Raw genomic sequence first — 24,737 nt, 5'->3', positions numbered from 1 at the left:
ATATAGCATTTTGTGTTTGAATTACCCTTTTATTCACTATCTTATTCTTGTGTTTATTTGGAATTCATTTGTTAACTCTTTGGTAAGCTCCATAAAGACATATTACAACCTTCCCATTTATGAATTCTCTAAAACCCCAATGCAGTGCCAAGAATTTAAGTGTACCTGTAAGACATTTGCGGAGATTATAGTTTTTTGCTCAGATATTTAGAATGACTGGGACTAATTTCCTTGTGATATACTAATCATATTATCAAGCTTTCACTCTGGTTGCTTTGCCAGGAATACAATTACGCTCATGGCCTATCCACGTCTCAATACCGAGAAGACAGGTTTGACACCATGAGATGATGAAAATGCTTAATGTTCAATTAGCCTTCTTGGATTAAGTCTAGTCAAGGCACTGGCAAATAATTTAAATTTGTATTATGGTGAATATTGTTTTAAAAAAATCATAAGAGAGCAACTTGAAAAGGGTATTGTTGGCTTAAAACTTAAAATATTCAAAGCATCCTTTTGGAACTACAGAGAGCAGATAAAAGAACTATGCATGTAAGAAAAGTGAGTGGTGCATCCCAGAAAACTGAAAACTGCAACAAGACTCAAAATGAAGAATTTATTTAATCTAGCAGAAACGGGAAAGGTGGACAATATGAATGACCACTGAATCTGCAGTGGAATCCACTATCATAAAGAGTCCAACGTCAAGGGAGCTAGGCGACGAGGGGTAATTTTCCTGAGCCATCACATTCCAAAGACATATCACAATAGTAAGTATATAAAAACGAGCATGCATGAATGTGGATGAATTTCCTTCATCGAGAAGCCAAGAATGTACACTGTGTGAAGCCTCATGGGAATAAAGTCAGCACAAGCAGTGGCAGAGCTGGGGGGCTGGTGACAGTGCTTGGTGATTGTGGTTTGTGGGTGTGCGCGCTGACTGTCAGTCAAATGTCAGAAATGAAGGACTGAACTCCGCACATGAGCACAGTGAGCTATGCCATCCACAGAGATAAGGTCACTGCTGCTGCTGCTGCTGCTGATGGCAGGACTCTCCAAGCATCCAACCCTCTCAGGCTTGTGTCCTGAAGAGCTTTCAAATCCTGCCCTTCCTCATGGGGGCTGGCATCTTCTTTCATAGCACCAGAGGCTTCTTCTTGAGTCAAAGTACCTAGTCCCAGAAATCACTGCAGAATGAGTGGTTTGACCAGCGAATATTTTACCCAATTTCAGCCTTCTAAACGTCCACACTGACTAGGGACTCCTCCAGATGCTGCCAAGTGAAGTCTGAACCTTCACACACTGGCTTTGCTTTTGCCTAGTTTAGTCACAGGGTTGAAAACCAATGCTGAAACATTCTGAACTTCTCTTACACTTACAGTGTTTCAAAATCTTGATTCAGTTTAGTTTCTTCTTCCCTCATGATCACGGTCACTGTGAACCTAACTTTGCTTTTGACTGAAGTTCTTATGTGACTTTAACTTGTAGTGACTCCTACTGAAGCAGAAAAATGGGGGGAAAAGTCCAGAAAGTGCAGATTCATGAAAGAAGAAATGTAAATTACCAATGTATATGTAAACATGTAATTTCTATAATAAATTAAATGTCAATTAAAAAACAGGTTAAAAAAAAAAGACCGTTTCTTTGCATATATGAAGTTTGCCAAGATGAAAAAGTGTCATTCTTTGAAAGGTTCAGGAAAGCAGGCATGTGGGTACAATAAAAGAAAGAAATCAGAGAAATGTTCAAAAATCCACGAACAGCTCTGTTTACCACATAGAGAAAACTAAGAAGAAAGATATAATTAAATAGATGACTGAGCAATGTTGTTGAAGGGGAACATTTACGGGATTTAATGATATGAGAAGAAACACTTATAATTTCTTATTACCATGACAAAGCGGGTCATAGACCAGGACCACCCGGCCCCCATCCACACACATGCACATACACAGGACACTGTAATATTGGCCATTACATCGTCTGCTACACTTTATCCAACAATGAAAACCTATTACTTTAAAAATGAACAGAAAAATATCCAGTAGTAGCTTGACTTCTCATGGTCAGACTGCTAATCCCTCATGGCTCCCTTGCTGTTTGTTCGTTGATTCTTTTTCTATAGATCCTGGAGTGCTGGTGGCCTTCCCAATGGTGTCTCCTATTATTCTCCAGATACTCCGGGTGAGCACTGATATTATCAGGGTGTCTTTTTTGAGCTTAAGTACCTTGGTTTTATTTTTGTTCCTATCCATTACCACTCGGTCTCATTGAATTCAAATTGCACTTTTGAATATTTTTCTCTTTTTTTTTCTTCCACACTTAGCAGGCATTCATAGCTCTGCATGATTACAGATTGACTTGTAAAACATTACATCCTTTTCCAACATGAAAGCCCTTTGCTCCATCAGAGTGTGACATTTCCCCCTTTCCTCAGGAGAGAACAGAGCCATCACAATCAGCTCCCACAAAGATGTTTTGGCCAAAGTGCTGCAATTTGAAGTAAAGCTGCCACTCAAGATTAAAGACCCGTCTATGCAAATTTCCTGATAGGTGTCATAGTTCTGGGGGAAAGGTAAGCATTTTGTGAAAAGTTTGAGAGTACATAGACTGCCAAGTGCTCTCCTAGACGTGGAAAATGGCCTTACTGGAAACAGTACTCAGTTACAGGTAGAAGAATACACAGTGGCTGGTGGAAGGTGCTGCTTCTACACACCAAATGATGGCATCTTCAGGAATCACAGCTGTGGGCACAGGGTAGGGACGCTCCACCATGGTTAAACTGAGCAGTTCACTCTTGGGAAACACCATAGCACGCGCTACACTTAGCATGCTTACAGATCCTAGAAGCCCGCCCCACTCCACACACTTTTTTATTCCTCCACTTATGCTAGGCACTGCAGGGTCCCATTCAAAGAATTCCACTCTGTTCCGAAAAAAGCAAACACCTGAAGACTCATTTCTCTGATTATTTTGCTTTTAGACTTTTAGCTAACCTCTCCTGGGCAAACAGCAATTATTTATATGCGAATACTCAAGGCACTTTCCCCCAAGATAACAGGCTGCCTTGTTAGGCAAGAAAGAACAAGGGATGCAAGATTCTAGTTATTATATTAGAGGGACAGCATGTCCAGACACATTCAAGAAAATACAGTAAATGGTGAAAACGTATTGGGAAAGGAAGTAAAAAACTGGGAAGGAGGAAAGAGTAAAGTCTATTTTCTTAGAAACAGACTTGGTGTTTTGACGATGGCCAGACTATTTATGTCAGATTAGTGTCCCTTTTATGCAAGTTCATATAATAAGAAAAGAAAAGACAGAGTGGGAGAGATTTTTCAACTTTGAGATTTGAGAACCAAACACTACACTTTTTTCTTTCAGTTAAAAAATAAACTCACAGTACTTACCGCACAAATCCAAAGACCAAACAGGACACTCATTTTTCTGACACCTTACAAAGGAGTAGGCACGGCGAGGGTTCGATCAGAAGCGAGTGCAAGCATCTCACTTTCAGCACCCATCACTAGGGTTTTACCAGTGACACCACTTCTACTGTGCGGACACCCACGTGACCTCAGCATTTCCAGCTCAACAACTGCTCTCTTGGCTTCCTCCAACAAAAGCTGCACCCTCTCTTCTTGCCTTAATTAAACCTAGATCAGACTTTTTCCTCTGGTTTATTCTCTTTCTATGCAGAGAAATTTTTTTTCTCAAAAGTTTCAAACGTTTTACAAAGGTTCATACTGGCTGCACATAGACTGCCTTGTCCAAGTTACTGGCAGGCCCTGGTTGAACCCAGCCGGTGGGATGGAGTGAGGCCCGACACTTTCAGACTTTATACCCATAAAGCCTCTGACACACATCTTTCTTGCTTTTTCTGCACTAATCGGCCTAACTGAAAGGACTCCAAGGACTTGGAGGGGGACTTGGCCACAGGATGGAAGGTTAAGTCCCATGAAAGCTAGTTGTAAAGCACTATGTATATGGAATTCATAGTTGAGACAGAAACCAATTTATTCTGGAGGCTACTGGGATGGTGGGGTTCTTGTTACATCATTTGGACTGCCATGGCTGAATATATACTCTGTGAAGAACTGCTATTGTTCAGACCTCATGTCATTGCTACTATCTGAACACAGGCAACCCATCTTACTTCTCTGTGCTTCAACTGTTTATGTAAAATGACACTAACATTATGTAGACATCACAGAATCTCAGGGGCATTGATTTAAATACTAAGCCCTTCAACACAGCTGGCGTGCACTAATTATTGTTATTGAGTCCAAAAGTAAACTCTTACTTTGATATCATCCAAGTGTGGGTTCCTCATGGAGTTGATCCAGTACAGTAAGCTGAGTTGTAAAGCGAGAACATCTCTGAGCATGAATGTTGAGTTTGAACACAGAAAATAAGGGGCAACAAGAGAGATAGGAGGAAGGGAAGTAGGAGTGAGGACAGCAGAAGCCAGCCTGGGTTTTCAGCACCCTATACACTAACATGACTGTGCTGATAAGCCTGGCAGAGCAAGAGAGGAACCATAGCTCAGCATCAGGCATGACTGTCAGTGCTGATTGCCAACTGGATTGGTACAACCAGACATTACTGCGTCACACCTCTGCCTGATGGCAATGGTGTTTCCAGAGAGGTCTTCTTAGGAGGACAGACCCCCTGAGTGTGGGCAGCACCATTAGGGCTGAGGTCTCAGAGGTGAGTCAGCTGAGGCTGAGATCCTCTTCTCTGCTTCCTCTTCGCCACTATGGACCAAGCTGCTCTTGCTGCCAGGAGAGATTGTATTCCTCTGTGAATCAGAATGTCCTTCCTCTTAAGGCTGAATGTTGTCAGATATGTTAACACAGTGATAGGGAAAATAACAAATGCAATTCAAGTGAACTTCAAGAATTCCACAGGCTGGCCAAGCCTCCTCTTGTTCAGTGGAAATCATGTCCTGTATGATTCTGCCTTCAATACAGAGCATATCAGATACCACAGTCCTTGTTTCTTCTAGCCACAAAATTTATCCTGCTTTGTTATCCCACCCTCACTTTTCTGGTTATAAAAACAAACTAAAATCTGCTAACTGCCCTTTGCCAACCTGTATACTTCATTGTAAGCTGTCTGTAAGTAACAGATGACACCAGAGAACAAAGCCCCTGACCAGCATGCCACTGTGCATCTCAGCCTCGTCTGCAGGTAAGTGAAGATTACAAGCTTCAGAAGTGAACAAGCCTCTCCAGCAAATACTGTGTGACCCTTACAGAAACACAAGTGAAGCATAAACATACCGCGTGTAATATGGTCGGTATTTATTCAATGCCAGTGACAGCAATGTTAAACACAGGCAAATGAGGACTTCACAGCAGGCTGGGTGACAACGGTCTATCAGTGTCCAGGTTTTGATCCCTTTGAAGTTTCTCAGAAGAAACTGCTCAGTGTGTCAGCAAATGCGAGGCCGTGGCAGTTGGCTATTTATTCATCTCATGCTCCTCACTTTCATGGAGATGAGCTTCTGATTCTTTGCAATCTCTAAAGCACACATAAGAAGAGACCTATTTGTTGAGAGAGAGGTGCTTTGCTACCTCAAAAACAATTTGGTGCCTATTCTGAAAAGGAAAAGAAAAAAAGGGGGACTTAAAAACAATAAAATGAGGTTTCTGTATTGTTACAATACCCGAGGAAGGGCTCTGTTTCAATGCCTTTGCAATTTACATGTGATTTTATCCTGGTGGAGTCTCTGTGGTCAGCGAAAGCAAGCAACAAAACAGCACACTATTTCTGAGCCACAGGACCCATTTAAAGAGCCTGATGCATATAGTTTCAAAATTCTCCACTTGTAACAGCACCATACAAGTGGACTCTCTAACTATGCATACTTATTGAGTCCTGTAGCACACTGGGTGTTTCTGTACATTTATATACATTGCCTCAAACATGAACTCAACCACACAACCAGACCCTTCTGAGGGAAGGACTACTCTGCTTTGAGTCTAAGCCAAGAGCAGGGCCTTCCAGGCTAGTGAGTAGCCTCTGTATGGAGCTGCTCCATACACCAAGGTTAGACCATCCTCAGTGACCAACAGGAAGTAAGAAACATGCCTTTGTGTCTACATGATGCTTGGCATCTCATGACAATAGAACACCTCTGGTCTCAGCAGCACACGTGGAGAAAAGGAGCAGATAGAGCAGGACTCAGGCTCTGCCCAAGTAGTGCAAGACAACGGTACAGTTCAGTGCAGGGACACTGTGACTGCTGGCCACAGGAGTTGGACACTGCCTTTGCAGTGCTTTTGTGTCTACAAACCAGGCTGCTTGGGAAGCTGCGCACTGGATCCCACAGTCATGGCATCTCTTCACAAAAACAACAGATGATGAGTTAGAAATCCTTGTCTTGGGGCTGTACTTCACACGTCCTAAGGCACACCAACCACCCTGGGCAAGGTAGTTGGGTCCTTCACTGACATGGCATTTTCAGTGCTTGTTGTGTTTGAGACGCCGTAAACCATATGTTTACATCTGCCTGCATTATTGTCTGTTTTTCCAAGAAAGCCAAGAGCAGTCTTTCCAAGGGATGTATCCTTCTCTGGAGGTCAGCCAGTTTCCGTTCACACTCTTACTCCCCAGCCAGCTGGTTCACACCAAACCTCAGACAGAAAGCTCCTTGCATGATGACCCTTTTCCCACAGAGCCACAGCTCTACAGCTGCAAAAGAAACCATGCCGATCCCTGTGTTGTCGCCGTATCTTCACAGGAGGAAGAGAGCCCAATGCAGCCTCTTCAGTGACTTTCCCGGGCTTCGGGCAGCTGAGTCTACTCATCCTGATTGCTGCACTTATGTGTCTGATTGGTGCCAAATGTACATCTGATTGTGTCCTTGGTTCTAGATTTAGCATCTTCTTTGGCTTTATTCTTCTGGCCAGCCAGGCAATCTGATTTTACATACGCCCCAGCAATCAGTGCATTTACTTTGGAGTTTTTTTCTTTTTTTTTTTTTTTCTTATCAGTATTCAGAATGAAACCCAACAAATTTCAGCTGATATCTAAAATAGAATTTTCTGTGAGTCACACATGGGTAAAGAAATCCTATGTGTGCTTTCTCATACAGTTATAAGTATGTATGTATGCATATTCCTGTTCACATATTATATGCACAAGTGGACTCCATGTTTATATATACAAATATGTCTTCAGATCACTCATTTTTGATAGGTTTGTCACCAACACAAGGTCATCTTTATCACATCAGTATGACTTAAAGATAGGCCAATTTCACAAAGACAGAAAACCCTTTAACTTTTTTCTTGGTTTTCTAAAGGGTTCTGAAGAATTAGAAATGACATTCTGTGCTTTATTTAAAATATTTCTTAGGATGGAGTGCCCCACAGTCTCTCTCCCTCTCTGTACGTTGTCCAGCTGTGGTTCTCTGTGTTAATTTCCATCTACTGCAGGAAGCTTCTCTGTCAAGGGTGGAGACATGCTCTGACCCACGGATATAGGAATGTGGCATTAAAAGTCATTTTATTGATATGTTTTTAGAGACTTATTTTTTGTTATTTTTATGTATGTGTATGTATGTGTTTGTGTGTGCACATCATGCATGTGGGTCAGAAGTCATGGGTCACCTAAAATTGGAGTTGGAGGCAGCTGTGACTGCCGAGTGTGAGTTCTCTGAATTGCTGGGAACCAAACTTGGGTCTTCTGGAAGAGCAGCAAGTGCCGGTACCTGCCAGCTCATCTCTCCAGGCCTATTCTATGATTTTGAACTGCATGCTTTTATGCTGATTGCAGAAGTCTATGGGCATTTTCCTTAGTCCATTTGTCTAGTGCCTTAGATGATATCAAAACATTTTTTTCTTTTCACAAATAGTAATTAATATAGAGAGTTACGTAGCAGTGCTGAGTGAGGTCCTTCACCTTTCCTAGTGTTCGGATGTAGATAAAAGCTTTCGGAGGACTTGGGCCTTGAACTGACTGGAACTTTTCATGACAAATGCTGATAGTTAGACAAAGGGATAACTCAAGGAGAGCAAGGCCAGGATGGAAAATTTCTTCTTCACATGGGATTAATTAGACTTTGTCTTTTTCCCCACCCCCTTTAATTTATTTATTTAATCGATTTTATAGCCAGATCACAGCTCCCTCCCCCTTTTCCTTTCAGTCCCACCCTCACTTTGCATTTCTACCATAACGGAGGCTGAAAGGAAGGACCAGGAACAGGAAATGGAAGCAGAGAAAAGTATTACTACAGAGAGAAACAAACCCTCAGTGTCTGTCAGAGCCCTGGCTGCAAACGAGCTCAACTGGGTCTCCATAAAACTCTTTCTGTTTCCTACTTTGCTAAGAAGAGTCAAATCAACAAAGAAGAATCAACGAGGGAGGAGGAGAGCTGAGAAAAGGAGGGGAGAGAAAAAGGGACCAGGAGAGGGCCATTTTCCACTTTACCATTCCACAGATGCCTTCAAGCTGAAATCTGGAGTCTGCCTTTTCCACACACAGTGTGAGGAGGAAGCTACAGGGAGGCAGGAAAGCAAGCTTTGGAGTTTCTCAGCAAAGGCATTGAAGTTTGGAGTTTTTTATTTTGAAATAAAGTTGGCCCTTCAGTGACTAGACAGTGACAGAAATCTGGGTGTGCCATTCCCGGAAGCATTCTGATTAACTAAGGGTCCATTTTATGTAAAAGCAGAACTTCTGTACCACCGCAGAGAGAAAAAAAAAAAACATTCACGTGAGAATTTCAACATTAGCATTATTTATTTTCTTCTAAGTGGCCATTGTGAGCCACTATCAACTCTAAAAAACTAATGTTCATAGAACTAAAAATCACATAAGCAAACACAGAAAGAATAATCACCCTCTCTCTCTGGTGGTGAACGTGGGGCTGGGTAACGCTTGTGGATATGAAAAGGGCACGTCAAAGGGCAGACGAGGGCAGGGAAGATGTGCATCTTCATGACAGCATGGTCCTTGGTCCTAGGAAAGCCCTGTCAAGGTTCTACAGGTGAAGAGTCTTGTTATTTCCAGCTCTAACTCATCAAGGGCAGCCCGTTTTGGCTTCTGAATCACTGTGCCAAAATATTTATGGATGCTTAGTACTGTCTCAGAACATCAACCTCTCATAGTTAAGGATATTGAGTCTACAGAGAAAGAGGCTGTCGCAGGCCTAGGCCAGGAAACTATTTCTCTGCTTCCTTTCCTATCCATTGTCCGGAGTCCTCATCTTCCCAGCACTTAAACAGAGCCACTGACAAAAACAAACAACAACAACAACAAATCAAATATATCTAAGCTTATAGAGGTACTGACACAGCTTTCCTTGGGGTCATTTTGCATGATTTCCATATACTATGCTGTTTTTGGCAAAGAACTCAATCATTTTCTAATTTACACAAATGCTGTTTATATAATCATATATATATATATATATATATATATATATATATATATATATATAGTCTAAAGTAGGGCAACCTGGGACACATGAGCACACACAGCTAATGTAATGCAGATCAGCTCCTGGAGATGGCAGGCAATAGTCTGGTGAGGTGGCCTTGGGTGTCACATGGTATAGCATATGAGAAGGGACTCTAAATGACAAAGCACTAAAGCACTTTGGGAATTAAGTTCATCACCATTTTACTCCTAGAGCAGAACATCTGGTACACTAAAGGACAATTAACCCCATGAAGGCAAAAGCCTGGGTTGGAATTGATGATATAAAGAATGTTCCATGTCCAACATTTGGCACTAGGCATTGATAATATATATGGAGAGACACACTTTGGGCTTATAAAATAGAAAATTGAATTTAAAAATATATATTATGAATGTGATAAGATACAAATCGATGCAAAAATATGTTCTGCTTTCCCTGTTTCATGATTTTAAAAAGCATGTAATTTTGTGGTACTAGGTGTTGAAGCAGAGTGAGGAACCCTTTGGTTATGTTTCAGAAATGCTTTCACAGTATGTGTTATTACAGTGTTGAAGTATATTAACATGTTAATATTTAGTACTCAACCAAAAATAACTAAACATTAAACATAGGCAATTGTAATAATATGTTTAGATATATTGTTTTGAACAGTCCTCTGAACAACATTTGTTCAAAAACATGTCAATATTTGCTACTTGATATATTCTGAATGAAGTCTCTGAGATAGTGCGGTAACCCTGACATACAGGAATTACATAATGCCTTCAGTGCTACATTTACGTAGGCAGCCTGAGGCTTTAGCTGAAAGACAGACAGAAGGAAGATGGCATCTCAGAAAGAGATACCTCCCCCTTCTCAGCCTAACTAGTAGCTGAGGCAGATGTCTATACCCTGATAGAATTACTTGGGACAGTGTTTGGTAGTCAAACATTTTCCAAGGTGCGGAGTTGCCCATGTGCCCACTCCATAACCTTGCCTGAGGACAAGGCCACACCCACCACTTCTGGAGGCCTTGGTTAAAGACTTCTGAGCTGCCATCTTGGAAGATAATCTTCGTTTTCTTTAGTCACAGCTGTCACGTCACTGGCCTTCGTTTCGATGCTCGGTAAGTTATAAAGTGCAGTATGTAGGGCTGAACCACCAGGAAGAACAGAATGAGCACGACCCCTCCCACAAGATTCACTTTACCAGGAGAGTCACCATCCCCACCAGAGAATGCTAAGGACCATGATCGTCCCTGCCCACACCATCACCACCAACAGCCTCCCTCCTCACAGCTGCTGTGTCATGAGCAGGAAGCACAGGGTCAGGACATTGTCCAGTTCGGGTGTGTGAATACGATTCTGTTTGTCTCAGCCCACTTGGCAAACACCTTCTTTTCAGTGATGAACCTGTGTCCCCCGAATGGGGTCCGCTCATGGAGAAAATACTCGGTGCACTCATCCTTTTCTCGTTCATAGTAATGATAGGGGACTTTTCTGTACCCCTCTGTCCTGGAAGAGAGAAGAGGGAAGAAAGACCGAGCCAAGGATGAGACAGGCATTTACAAGAATCCATTACGTGCCCAGTAAACGCATTTACTTACAAACCCTCATCAATGGACTCAGTTAAAAGCTATTACACATGAAAACTTTTGGGAAGAAGAACCAGTTCTTCATGCCCTAATAGATCAAATACAGTTTACAGATCAACCAATTACACTCAAACACATGGCCCACTTTCAAAGGAGGAGGCATGGTAAGACGGAATCAACCTTACAAAGCCCAGTGCTCATAAAGAGAGAAGGAAACTGGGTTTCCATAGTGATGTTTGGGGTTCATCTGTGTTCTCTTAGACTGAGCAGTCACAGTGCAGGGTCTATTCACTGTGACCTGGAGTTACACATTAACAGTCTGGTTAAATGCTGTCTAAATCATACTCCACCACCCTGAGGAAGCACGAGAGTTTGTCCATCTGACTGGAAGCAAGGCTGCCAGCCACCATATTCTGTACAAAACCACACTCATTTAAAGTAAGTGTCTCACAGGTTAGTCACACAGCAGTGAAATAAAGTTTCCAGGAATTCTTGTTGAGCCAAATGTTTCTCTGAGGCACCAGGGCATTTTCTTCTTTGTGAGCAAATAGAGCCGCTGGCTGACAGCTGCCCATCAAGCCCTCAGAGAGTAGATGCAGCAGCCTTGATTTTTCAAATTAAATCACCGCTGAACTTGCTCTAGATTTCCCAGCCCCAAGTCCTGGCTATGTGACTGATTCAGGGGAAAGTGTTCCTCCTAACAGGTGACATCAGACAGCAGTGAATATTGTTTTCTTTCTATCACTCTTAAGAGTCAGAACGTGGCGCACTGACAAGAATGTGTCATGTTGGCAAAGAACACCGGAAATAATTGCCATGTGATCTCTTTCTAGGATTTACGGCATTAAAAGGAATGGTGATATTTTGACAAGATATCAGAATTGGAGCAGCATAAAAATAATTTCCCATGGTCTTACATGCAGTAGGTGTCATTTATCATCCCGTAGACGTGGATGCTGGAGCAGGCGTCCATAGCCAGGATAAAGGTAAACCACCCTGTGCTGAGATAGGCGCCAGACTGGACTCTGGAGGAACACAGACAGACACAACACAACAGAGTGACAAGAGTGCGGTTAGAGACAAAGCGTGTTGATCAGAACCACAGTGCCTGTTTTCAGGGGGAGCAGTGAGAGGCCTGATGCTCTGCCAAGGGTCCACACTCATTGTGAATTCTCTCTGAATAGTTTATAGGCACACTCTTGCCCTTCTCTTAAGCCTCAGAGCTATGCCGGTGGAAGAGAAGCCATATGGCAAATATCCGAAGTCCAATAATCCTGCTCCCTCCAGGTGACAAGAATTTATTTGGATTTCCGTAAGACCCCAAATAGCGGGGTGTATCAGAAGACAGGTTTTCTGGAAGTGGCTCAGGGCTCTGATGAGCACTGAATGACAATGGTGTCCTGTTTACCCGGAAGAAGCACTTTCTCAGTCTCCTCAGCTTCTGTCACGTGCTTTAAAATGCTGTTTGCCTGTGGATGGGGATGCGTATAGGTGTATGTATGTGTGGGTGTGTGTGCATATGCATGAATGTGCATGAGTGTATGTTTGGGTGGGTATGTGGATGTGTGTATATGTGAACATGCGTGGGTGGGGTATGTGGATGTGTGAGTAACTGACTGGGTGCTACATGGATGCATACAGATGTGCGAATGTGAATTGTGGGTATACGGAAGGGCGAGGATGGAACCCATAGGTGTGAGTATTAAAGATATGTGTGTGTATGTGTGTGGATATGTGAGTGTGTAGGTATGTGATTGTGTGTTTATGTGAATGTATGCCTATGTGGATGTGTGATGGATGCCTGTGCATAGGAGAAGGACAGAAGGAGAAAGTGGGGGTGTCAGTTTTTCCCTTCTACCATGTCGGTCTTGGGAATCAAACTCCAGGAATAGGCTCAGTTGCAAGTACCTTTATCTGCTGAGCCATCATGCCCTCCCCAGAGTTTATGAATTTCTTTTTCACAGTGCTGGGGGATGAACCCAGGACCTTGCTAGGCAAGCTTTATTCTGCTGCTCTCCAGCCCAGCCTGACTTCTCCACATAAAGTAGATACAGTGTAGGGAAACCTGGTCCACGAAAGCATCCAAATGTTTTCCTAAACAGCCTTGCAGGCATTAGGACATGCTGTTTCTTTTTTAAATTATTATTATTATTTATAGTTTATTCACTTTATATTCCAGTTATAGCCCCCTCTCTCACATCCTCCTGGTCCCACCTTCCCTCCCTCTTCCTCCCCTATCCTTCTCCCCTAGTCCACTGATAGGGGAAGTCCTCCTCCCCTCCTGTCTGACCCTAGTCTATCAGGTCCCATCAGGACTACATGGATCCTCTTTCTCTGTGGGCTGGCTAGGTCTCCCCACCAGGGAGAAGAGATCAAGGAGCAGGCAACCGAGTTCATGTCTGAGGCTGTCTCTTCTCCCCTTACTAGGGCACCCACATGGAGATAGAGCTGTCTTCGGGCTACATCTGAGCAGGGGGTCTAGCTCCTCTCTATGACACATCTGTTTCTTAAGACCTGGCTCCAGCCCCTTGGACACATTTTTACTTGTCACTGATAATGTGCCCGTCTTACAGGTGCTATAAACACACAAGTTACGAGCATTGTCTCATCTTTACGCTGACTGGAAGATTAGATTTACACCCACCTGCTCTATAAAGTCCCTCAGGGGTGGCCTCTGTGATAACTGCAACAGGAGTGTGGGGCTGGGGGCGGGGCAGTGTGGTAAAAGAGGACAAGCATTGTGGGCCAAGGCAGGGAAAATACCTTAGGAAGACCACGTGGCACAGGGATAGCACAAATATTGATGTGTGCCCCACAAATCTTGGCTTGTTTGAGGAACGCAGCAATGGGGTCTGAGGATGATTTAATTAGAGACAGTGCTGACTGTAGGGTCTGCCAAAGCAAATGGTTCAGGATGGATCTCTGCATCTGCCCTTGGCCACGCTGACCTAATTCATTCAGAAGGCTGGGCTGTCTCTCTCCTGACATCTCCTGCAGAGACAAGTGGATCGCCCCAAGTTATCTGGCAGCTGCGCAGAGGCGCTTCCCTCTAGACTCAGGACTGGTGGGACCTTGGCCAGCTCTTCCAGCAACCAATGCTCACACATCCACTCTGGCTACAGCCCCCAGCTGAAGGTGGTACCTGCTGGTGTCCAGAATCCCAGTACTGGGGATATATGTCCTTTACACGATGCCATCCTTGTATCTGAATTAGAACCCCTGCTTGTCTCCCTCCCTGCCTCCCTTCATCACTGCCTTCCTCCATCCCTCCCTCCTTTGCTCTCTTCCTGACTAGTACCAACCTAGAAGATGCCAGCATTTTAGGAATTACATAAACTCAGGGGGAGGTGACAGCATATTTTTAAAAATTACTTTCTAAACTGTTGTGTGATTCTCCCGGAGAGGCCAATGAAACCCATCTGTGCCCTCTCTGCTGTCTTGTCTCTGAGTCTGAGCTCCTTCTACTTAAGAAACCATTTCTCCACATCTGCTGGTGTGTGTTTTCCAAATGGAGAATGCCCTCTGTGTCTGCGGGAGATTGGAACCAGGATGTCCAGGCCTAACCAAATCCTCAGGTGCTCAAGAGCAGCACCTATACACCGTCTCCCAAATGCAACCTCTAGATTGTCTAACTAATGCAACCACCATAGAAAGAGTTGGAATAGTGTATTACTTACAAAAACAACAACAATAACAATAAATCAGTCTGTTAATGGCTCATACTGATGCAATTTCCTCCACACAGTGGAGAACAGTATTTGGATCTACGGTTGGTAGAACCCAGAGATCAAGAACCTGAGGACACGGAGGGCTGTGCATTCCAGACTGGACCACACTGGGTTGTTTTCTATGGGATGAAACTAGCAGTGTGATGTGCACTCCGTGAGCAGGAAGGAGTCACACGGACAACAACCTTTCTCACTACATGCTTAGGGAGAAGGTGTTCTCTACCCCGGGTCTCAGGGAGCATGAGGAGGCAGGGTCAGAAGAGCTGAGTGCTTTAACCCAGAGCCTCCAAGATAGTCTATGCGGACACTGAGTTGTGTGATGACTACATGGCCATTGTTCTTGCTGAATTAGTTGCCTGCTTTTCCTCTGGATTCTTTCAACATTTCACCCATTTTATATCCTTTCCATATTTCTTTCTTCATAGTTCAACCAGACACAAGTAGAGATCACTAACATCATAGCATTTCTTAGAGTGGGCTATGTTTGTTTGAAAGTTTTTGCTTATTAGAACTGAACATGGCATTTGTTTATATTGGGGGGACATGCCTTACTGACTGTGCTAGAAGCGGATATGATCGACATTAGTCACCGTGTAACACGGCACACTAACTGCCTGTGTGTTACAGTCAGAGCACAGTGGAGCACAGGTTGTCATAAAGATAACTGGTCTCACAATCCAACTTGGCCACCGCCTGAAGTGGGATGCTGCAGACCGCTCCCCTAGCCTGTGTGAGTCAGCATCCCTGCTTCTAGGTGAGAAGCCCAAGCTAAGTCATACCTAAAGACTCTTCTAATTCTAAAAGCAAGTGATTCTGGGTCACCGGAGAGTATTTTATCATTAAGGCTTAACCAGGGAGCTCCGCACTATGTTGTGTGGGTTGATGATGCTGTTAGCAAGCATGTGAGTCACAAGATCAGTTAGGCTCACTGGCAAGATACCAGTGTCTGCAATATATGTGGAAAGAGGGAAGTAGACAGAGAAGCTCTGCTTGTGGAGGGACTGGATACCATGGCCAAGGTTTTCAGGAGAGGCACTCTGCGTCTTTGTTTGGACACAAGCAGCTCTCAGACCATGCAGGAAAGAAAGAGTATTATGGGGCCAGGGCATTGAGAGTAAACTTTCATTTCCAGGAGAATCAACATAAATTGAAGCATACTGTCATTATTTGATGAGTTCCTTCCACTGTAGCTGAGGATAAATGGGGGACCAGATGATGGCCTAGCTCAGGATAAATGGGGGACCAGATGATGGCCTAGCTCAGGATAAATGGGGGACCAGATGATGGCCTAGCTCAGGATAAATGGGGTCCTTTGTGCCATACCAGGAACTTGACTCTGCAAGTAGGCTGCTCTGCTGGACTACCACGGTCCAGCCCAGTCACGTCTGATACTTTGACAATCATTCATGACTGGGTCCTCCAAGGAGAAGCAGGATGCAGCCATTATGGTGTTTCCATCATTTATCCATCTTCTTTGTGCCCCAGGGAAAAAAAAGGTCAGGAGTTTTAGAGTTTGGCATTTAGTCCAAGATCTTCCCACTTTACCAAATAAGAACTTTAAAAAACATATGACACTGAGTTCCCCTTAGGCCTGACCTGATTTTTCTCCAGGTAGAGGGCAAGCGCACACTAATTAGCCCTGGGCCTTCCCTGGCATTATGTGTTGTGCTTCATTTACTTGGGGGAAGAGTTCCACTGCCCTAGTGACCCGTCCTAAAAACAGGGCTTAATTAGACAGTGACATTATTTTCCCTTAACATCTCTAGTATTTTGAGACTTGAAATGTCATGAAGTTTCTTACCTACAAAACAATTCATGGGGCCTTCTTCTCAAATACTCTGACTTTGTTTCTCTAAGATGTTCAGCATGGAGAAACACAGGTGCTAGCTAAACCCAGGAACCCCTCAAAAACAAACAACAGCAGTGGTTCTCAACCTTCCTAATGCTACAGCTCTAACACAGGTTTCTCATGTTGTGTTGACCCCAACCCTAAAATTATTTTGTGGTGACCCAAAAATAAAACTATACTGTTGCTACTTGCTACTGCTGTGAATTGTAATGTAACTATCTGGTAAGGAGAAGAGCTAATACAGGACCCTAGAGGGGTCCCGACCCACAGGTTGAGAACCTTGAGTACCTTGGAGGCACTCATTGGCCTTTGTGGGCTGGCTCTCTTGATTCATATGGGAGTGCCACTTGCAGCCCCCCTAAGCTGCTCTATGATATGTAAAAACTGAGTGAAAATCCACCCTGAGTAGACTTTGTAAGGTTCAATAATGACAACAACAACAAAGACAGCAACTACTGCACATGACTTATTCAGATGTCTCAGCTTGCAGAGATCTGGGGTAGGCATCATTCGCCTTAGGAATTCTTAAGTCTCTTCTGGGATACATATGATGCAATAACTTGTCACTCGTGCGTACAGCACTACGGACCGGCTGGCCTTCAGCCGTGGCAGTATATGCCACCCCCATATTTGGGGATCGATAAAAACAATTATCACCATCTACAAGTAAACCATCAAGTTTCCCACAGGGATGATAAGAGAATTTAAGCCCTTACTCAGTGCAATTGGGAAGCTTAAATTAACGCTGCAGAATAATGAACTATGCAGGAGGAAAGACAGGCAGGACTGTTACAGGGAAGCTATCAATCACTTGTTTCCACTGGCCAGACTGCATCCCTCCGCTCCTTGGTAATCAAGATACTTACAATCTGGAAGCCACTAAATGGACTCACTCATCTCTTAGAAAAATGATTCTGTCAGTGCACATGCTTGAAGGCATGTCACTTAGAATGTCTCTCCTCTAGATCATTACTGATAAATATGTAAGCCACTTTACCCTGGCATGTGCTCTGGATTACTTGTTACCTAAAGGCCATGCATAAATGCATGGACTTGTTGTTTGTCAAACTATTATTTACGTATTTTCACCAATTTTAGGATTTTTGGCCATAGCATCTTTCCTTGTCTGCTTCTCTGATTTGTCCTCTCATTTCTGGAAACGCGTTGTGATGCCCTTTTCTCTGTTCTTTTCTGGATGAGTTCAGGGGAGGGAGGGACTGAGAATTCCAACATGGTGACTCTTCAAAAGAAAACTGGGTGATGTTAAATGTATTATTTATTTGCACATAGTTTCCTGGTTGTCCAACACCACTGCTTCAGTGGCTGAGGTTCTGAAGAGGAGAAGCTTATGTTTTGATGGGCCCAAATAACTTTCTCTACACCAGTCTTTGTGCTTCTGGCATAGCGAGTGGCAGCGTTCTTAGTGTGGCAGTGGCTGGACAGCCCTGTGTTGTTACACATCTCGTTGCCACAGGCTTTAAGAAAACAGTGTGTTTTCTTAAACACACACACACACACAGCCACCTTCTGGTTTAGGATAATTTCTGATTCTAAAAAGTTGGGTTCTCTGTGGTAAAAGCTCCCTTCTGAGCTGGGCAGTGTGGCACACACCTTTAATCCCAGCCCTGAGGAGGCACGGTCAGTAGGATCTCTGTGAGTTCAAGGTCAGGGTGGACTACAAAGACAGGTCCAGGACAGCCAAGGCTACACAGAAACTCTTTCTTGGAAAAAAAAAAGTTTGCATTCTGCCTGATTTCCATCCCTCTGCCACCTTTCAGATCCCAGCCAAGCTTCCTACTTTGTTCTCCTTTCTTTACAAGGCCATCTGAAGCCATTCATGTTTGACCAATGCTGAATTACTGTCTGAGCTTTGAACATAATCCTAGGAATCACGGTATTCAGACTAGAGCTGCAGAGAACATCCTGGTCTGCAAATGGGGACTGTATAACAGATGAATGGAGGGGAAAAAAAAGTCAGGTATAGCCAAAGGGAGATAAGTCTGGAGACTGGAGTTACTTCCTGTCATGAGATGGTTCCTGAGGGACCTTAGACTAAGTTTGTGTCCTCAATTCTACTTCTTGTTTCTTCCATGAACCAATGAATGCCAAGCTGAGGTCACTCAAAACTAACATTTCAAAGGTGTAAAACATCTCTCCTCTATTTTATGAAACCTGAAAAAGCCCAAGACCCTCCCTATAATGGAGGTTTGTTGGAGAGAATGCTATTGGGTATCTGCTATACTCAAGGGTAAAGGGGAATTTTTTTAAAGAAATCAATCAATAGTTCATGTCTTGTTTTAATATTATTGAACCTCAGTTCTTTCACCAATATACTGACAGGATAAATAACAGGAACTTTCTAGATGCCTTCCCAGGAGGAAGGAATAGCTGACAGAATACAGATTATTCAAAGTATTATAAAAAGTATTCTTTCCACTCTCCCTTTCAAAAGAACATGGGAAATGAAATCATGCACAGACAAAGAACCTTGGTAAGAAAGCTTATTTTCATCAGTAGCACCTTGGGATCCAGTCTAATACTGTGAAGCCATCCTTCTCCAAACAGAAAGATCCGAGCTATCTGAAACTTGTACATTCTTGTACTTGGTTCCCTAGTCTGGATCTGTGGGAATGCAAGGAGTTTGCTGCTAACACTGACCACGTGTGCCCTCATCAATGGCACAGGCTCAGCACATTCTGGCGGGAGACTTTTTCTACAAATCAGGCAGCACAGTTCTTAGCTTTGGCTTGATTCATTTGCAAATTGATGTAAAACTTTCAACTGGATAAAAACATCATCTCCCAGACAGTAATTCTGAAGTGAATACAGAGTACAGAAAACCCAGGGATGGAAAATGATGATGGGCAGACCATGAGGAAATAAAGAAAGCAGTAACAATGTCAGGGAAGGACTATGCTCCCACCGTGATCTGACAGGGCACAGTGCTCATGGGAGACTCTCGGACTATGGAGACAGAACCAGGGGCCTGCCGAGTAGCAGGGAGGCTGGGCCACTGTACACATGGAGCATAACAAAGAATGCCGTGTTATTTTCTACACTTAAAAGTAAAATGGAACAGTTCAAAGGTCTGACTTATGGCTACTGTGGAAACAGAAGATACCACTCACCAAAATTACTGTTTATTCATCTCATAAATTAAAAGTTTATGTTGTTCTTACTCAGGATTCAGTGTTCTTTCAGTTGGAAATGCTGGTTTTGGGGATTCCATATGTAACAGGCCCTAAGACCTTAGCACAACTGATGTCATTTTAGAAGCACCATTGTGACCTGAGAGCATCACATGCAGGCCCAACACCTGCTATCACAAGAACAAACATCTAATCCATCAAAAACCATAGTTTCAGGATCCAGGAAAGTCCTTAAATGGACTAGCCTTATATCTTCGGCTTTCTATTGCTACAAGACATCACCATGACAAAAAAGCAAGTTGAAGAGGAAAAGGTTTATTTGGCTTCCAAATTGCTATTCATTTATTGAGGGAAGTCAGGACAGAGACTCAAGTCAGCATCCTGGAGGCAGGAACTGAGGCAGAGGACATGGAGGAATGGGGATAGTGGTTTGCTTAGCCTGCTTTCTTACATAACACGGGACTACCAGCCCAGGAACGGCAGCACCGACAATGGGCTGGGCCCTCCCACATCAGTCGCTAATTGAGCAACTGTCTTACAGCTGGATATTTCCTCAACTGAGGCTATTCTCTGATGACTCTAGCTTGTGCCAGGCTGACATAAAATCAGCTAGTACACTTTGCTTTTCGGCTTCTGTAGTTTCACATCTTGCTACCTGTTTTTGCTAATCAGCGTGTTAACCAAGATGTGGTTTTGTGTACACATGGCAAAGAATGATGAACCTTTGGGCTGCAGCCAGGAACAGACTTTCTGTTAGGTTAAGAGTTTCCATGTGTTCTCTGGTAGAATTACCTGGTAATATTCTGGAGGCCCCAGTGAGATTCTCAAAACGGAGTCGTGGGAACAGTGGGGACCTCAGATCGCCTGGGCCAATAGTGCAGGAAACAGACAGTTCCCAGGAGGTATGCACCCCAAAATGTTCCAGGGCTCCAGGAACTTCTCCCTGTGGACCTCTGTTCCTGTTGACCCAGAGGCTCCCCACACTGCCACTTTAAACAGGGAACTCCCTTATGTCACCTGGATCAGTCCCCTCTGGAGGTGACAGCTTATGGAGCTTTCTGCATAGGGCACTGAGGAAGGGGCAGCTGTGGCCCCAGTGCCAGTGTCCATGATCCATATGGGACATCACCAGATCCTCTGGTGTCTGGTGTGCGCGGGGGCCACCCCTGGTTTCTTTAGTGTTGCCATTCTGTCTATGGCTCTGTATTGGTTTTGTTTGTCTGTCAGTTCTGTTGGCTAGAAGAAAGGGGGTCTTGATGGGAGGGGGAGTGAGCAGTCCCAAGACACCACTGAAGTGTGTGTTAAAACACACCAAGGAAGATTTTTGTGGCGAAGGATGGGTAGGGTCTGTGACTCTTGTCTGGGAAACTGGGCCTGTTTCTGTTAAGTAGATAGGTCCTCTTTTGCAGGTGGGTGGCCCAGTGACAAATCTTTAGAGCCCCAAGGGGTTCAGGCTTTTTAGAACACTGTGACTGGATACCCAGGCCACTGAACCAACTTCCCTAAGACCAGCATGTTGGCTTAAGACCTGTGCCCTCTCTTTGGCAACCCAAGTCCTCTTGGTCTGACCAGTTGGCCTAGAGAAACCCAAGCCTCAACCCTTCCTCTCCATATTGACAGCAGAAGCTGACTTCCCCTTTGTATGTACTCACCTAGGGAGGGGGAAATAGTTCGCCTGGCTGCGCTGGGGTGGAGGAGGTGGGGGGAAATAGTTTCTTGCACCTCAGGGCCCCCTCTCCTCCAAATACAGAGAGTGGCTCCAGCCCTTACCCGCTCCTTAAGGGAGGTACCTGCAGTGGGCCAACAACCCAGGCGTTCTCGCCCTTCATTTTTCATGGTTTATGTCTCCTTCTCAACTGGTGATCTGTAAAATTGGAAAACTCAGAACCCACTATGCTCTGAAAAACCTCAGGCTTTCATTAGCCTTCTCCAGACACTCTTTAACACCCACCAGCCGACCTGGGATGACTGCCAGCAGCTCCTACCTACCCTCTTCACAGCTGAGTGATGGGATCCTGCTTGAGACCAGGGCCCTTGAAGGGAGGGGGCCGCAGGGTATCTCTGATGGACAAAACAGCCCAGAAGGAGTGGGATTTTTCCCTTTGCCTGAGCTGACAGGGACCCTTACACTGCAAAGTTAGGAGGCTCTGGACAATTTTCACCAGGCCTTTTTAGGAGGATTGAAGGAAGCGGCTAGAAAACCTAGCAGCTTCATAGTCTGTCTATGGTGATCAAGGTAACACAAGACCCACATGAATTGCCTGCTGGGTTCCTGAAGCCTCTACAAGGCTTACCGGGTATTCGTCCATATAAACCCAGACGTGCTGAAAAACCAGAAAGCAACCACTATAGATTTTGTTATGCAGATGGATCTACGTATTAGAAAGAAACTTTAGACATTATCATGGTTTAAGGCTACGAATAGGTCCCAATTATTGAGATTGCTCAGAAGGTTTATAATAGCCATGATTCTTTAAGGGAAAAAAAGTAGAATAAAAAGATGGACCCAAGCAGCATTGGCAGCTCACAAGGAGACCAGTAAGGAAAATCCCATAGAGGAAAGCCAGAAATGCCAGGAAAAGAGGGAGCTAGAGATGGAACAATGTGCTTACTTACAAGCAAGAAGGATACTGGAAAAATAGTGCCCAAGTCAGAAGAGGGAAGGGGGACACCCCAACATTCATGTGGGTGAACTGACAGGACCAAAGCTCCGTTTCCCTGAGCTTTCAGGTGCCCAGGATGACATCAAGGGAAAGAAATCTCATCTGAGGATTAGCCCATTCAGTCCTGACAGTGCGCTTGGATCAGTAATGCCTCAACAAATGCCTAAGGTGCTCCCAGACAGACTGCCCTCTTTCCCTGGATGACCTCTAGCACAGAGATCTCAGGACAACAAACCAATCTAATCCTCCTCAGTTATGCCAGACTGCCCAATCCCCTAATTTAGAGACTTATTACAAAAACTTTCAGCAATCATATTTTGGGGAGGCCACTGCCCATCTTACTTTGAATTCTATTCAGCCTCCAGCATGTGTTCCTGTGACCTGTCCCTGTTGGAGGAACACCTCTTCTAACTAAGTGCAGTACTTGACAACAATGCTCAAACCTGAGGATACCTGCTGGATTTCCAACAGCAGTTCCCTGGGGTCTGGGCTGAGGACAATCCACTAGGATTGGCCACCTGTTGAGCACCAATTGCCATCCAGTTGCTAAGTACTGCTAACCCAGTATGGGTCAAAAAGAATGAGCCAGGAAGCCCAGCTGCACAAATAAGAGTCATCTTCAAGGCCTCAAAAGCAATGGGAAGGAGCCTCATCCTTTCCATTTCACTTGAAAAGTTCCCGCGTTCCCCCCTCAGGACTTGTCACCCAGGACTGCTAATCACTGCAGAATCTCTGAAAGTCATATCATCCATCCCATGATTCCTAACCCCTACATCCTCCTGAGTCTCCTGCCACCAGAGAAACAAATACATACAGTTCTGGACTTGAAAGATCCGTTCTTTTGCCTTCCATTGATACCTATACAGCATCCCATTTTTGCCTTTGAATAGACATATCCCACGGGAGGATTTAGGGCTAACTGACCTGGACAAGGCTACCACAAGGGTTCAGAAATTCTCCCACAATCTTTGATGAGGCCTTGAATACTGACCTCCTGACTTTCACATTAAGTATCTAGAAAGCACCCTATTACGATATGTGGATGACCCCATCATAGCTTTTTAGAGGAGGAGTATAAGAAGGCCACCAACTTAGAGGCACTATAGGCCCTAAGAAGGCCCAACTCTGTACCCTGTGTCACATACTTGTGGTACAACTTGGGAGGAGGTAAACAAAACGTCTCACAGAGCAGATAGGATATTGGGGATCCTATGGATCACCCTGTGTCTATGACAAAGAAACCAGTCTGGAAGTTTCTGGAGGTGACTGGGTGATTGCCGCTAATGGATAAGGGTTTAGCCAGCTAGTGTACTACTATCAGCAGCACACAGCTGCCAAAATGGACTGACTCCCAACAGAGCTTCTGAGCCCTTGAAGAAGACGTTCATCTCCACCCTGGTCCTAGCCCTCCAAGATGTCTCTAAGACCTCCTCCTCGTATGTGAGTGAAGCCTAGCGTATCACAAAAGGGGCCTTTGTCCAGACACTGAGACCCAAGAAGAAGCCAAAGCCTGTCCAAAAGCCTCGATCCTGTTTCTGCTGGTTGGCTGGCTTGCTTGTGTGCAGTTGCCGTACATGAGCTGACAAACTGACTTTGGAATAGGAACTATTCTGAACCACCCCACACTCTGTGGCAGCCTCCTGGGATGCACCCTGGAGGGGTGGGTGTCCAACACCCACGTAACTCATTATCTAGACCAACCCCATACCCAATCCCAGCTATCAACCCAGCCAGCCTCCTGCCAGGTGCTAAGCCAGCAGAGCCCCTCCATGACTGCCTGAAAGTGAATGATGTGGTCCAGTCTGTCAGTCCTGACCTAACAGATCTCTTACTGCACAAAGGGAAAGAGGTACTATACACTGATGGGGGCGGTTCTGTTCAAGAAGGAATCAAGTGTGTTGGGGCCACAGCTGTCACCTCGGACTAGTCATTATGGGTCCTGTTCCTCAGCCAAGGAATGTCAACACGAAGGACTGAGCTCTTGGTGTTAACCTAGGTGCTTTGCTGATAGAAGAAAGCTATCGCCATGTACACAGACACTTGGTATGCATTTGCCATTGCCAATGTTCATGGGGCTCTCTATAGGGAGAAGAAGCTCCTTACCTCGCCCAGAAAGAAAATTAAAAACATAGAATAAATCTTAGTCCTGCTAGAGGCCATACAGCTGCCAAGAGAGGCAGCTACTGTCTACTACAAAGGACATCTAAAAGGGTAATCTCCGGAGGCCCAAGGAAACCAGCAGCAGACTCAGCCACCCAGAAGGTGGTCCTCTCCAGTGGCCCTTTCCACATCATGGTCACACTGCCTCAACCCAAACCCAAACTATACTCATGAAGAAAACAAACAGG

General features: G+C 44.5%; 1 protein-coding gene across 9 annotated transcripts in view; it reads right to left on the bottom strand.

Annotated features, from left to right (window-relative positions):
* Positions 1-602: 602 nt before the first annotated feature.
* St6galnac3 (ST6 N-acetylgalactosaminide alpha-2,6-sialyltransferase 3) overlaps positions 603-24,737 on the bottom strand; it is a 478,904-nt gene continuing 454,769 nt past the window's right edge. For all 9 annotated transcript variants that reach the window (XM_060392473.1, XM_060392470.1, XM_060392476.1 and 6 more), the window contains 2 exons: positions 11,918-12,025; positions 603-10,920 (listed from right to left, as the gene is read on the bottom strand). In XM_060392473.1, coding sequence (XP_060248456.1) covers positions 10,734-10,920; positions 11,918-12,025 — 295 coding nt within the window. In that variant the 3' untranslated portion in view covers positions 603-10,733. The remainder of the gene's footprint in view (positions 10,921-11,917; positions 12,026-24,737) is intronic.

This window comes from Meriones unguiculatus, chromosome 10 (assembly GCF_030254825.1).
Source record: "Meriones unguiculatus strain TT.TT164.6M chromosome 10, Bangor_MerUng_6.1, whole genome shotgun sequence".
In the NCBI taxonomy this organism is placed as follows: Eukaryota; Metazoa; Chordata; class Mammalia; order Rodentia; family Muridae; genus Meriones; species Meriones unguiculatus.
This window is presented reverse-complemented; position numbering and strand designations above follow the sequence as displayed.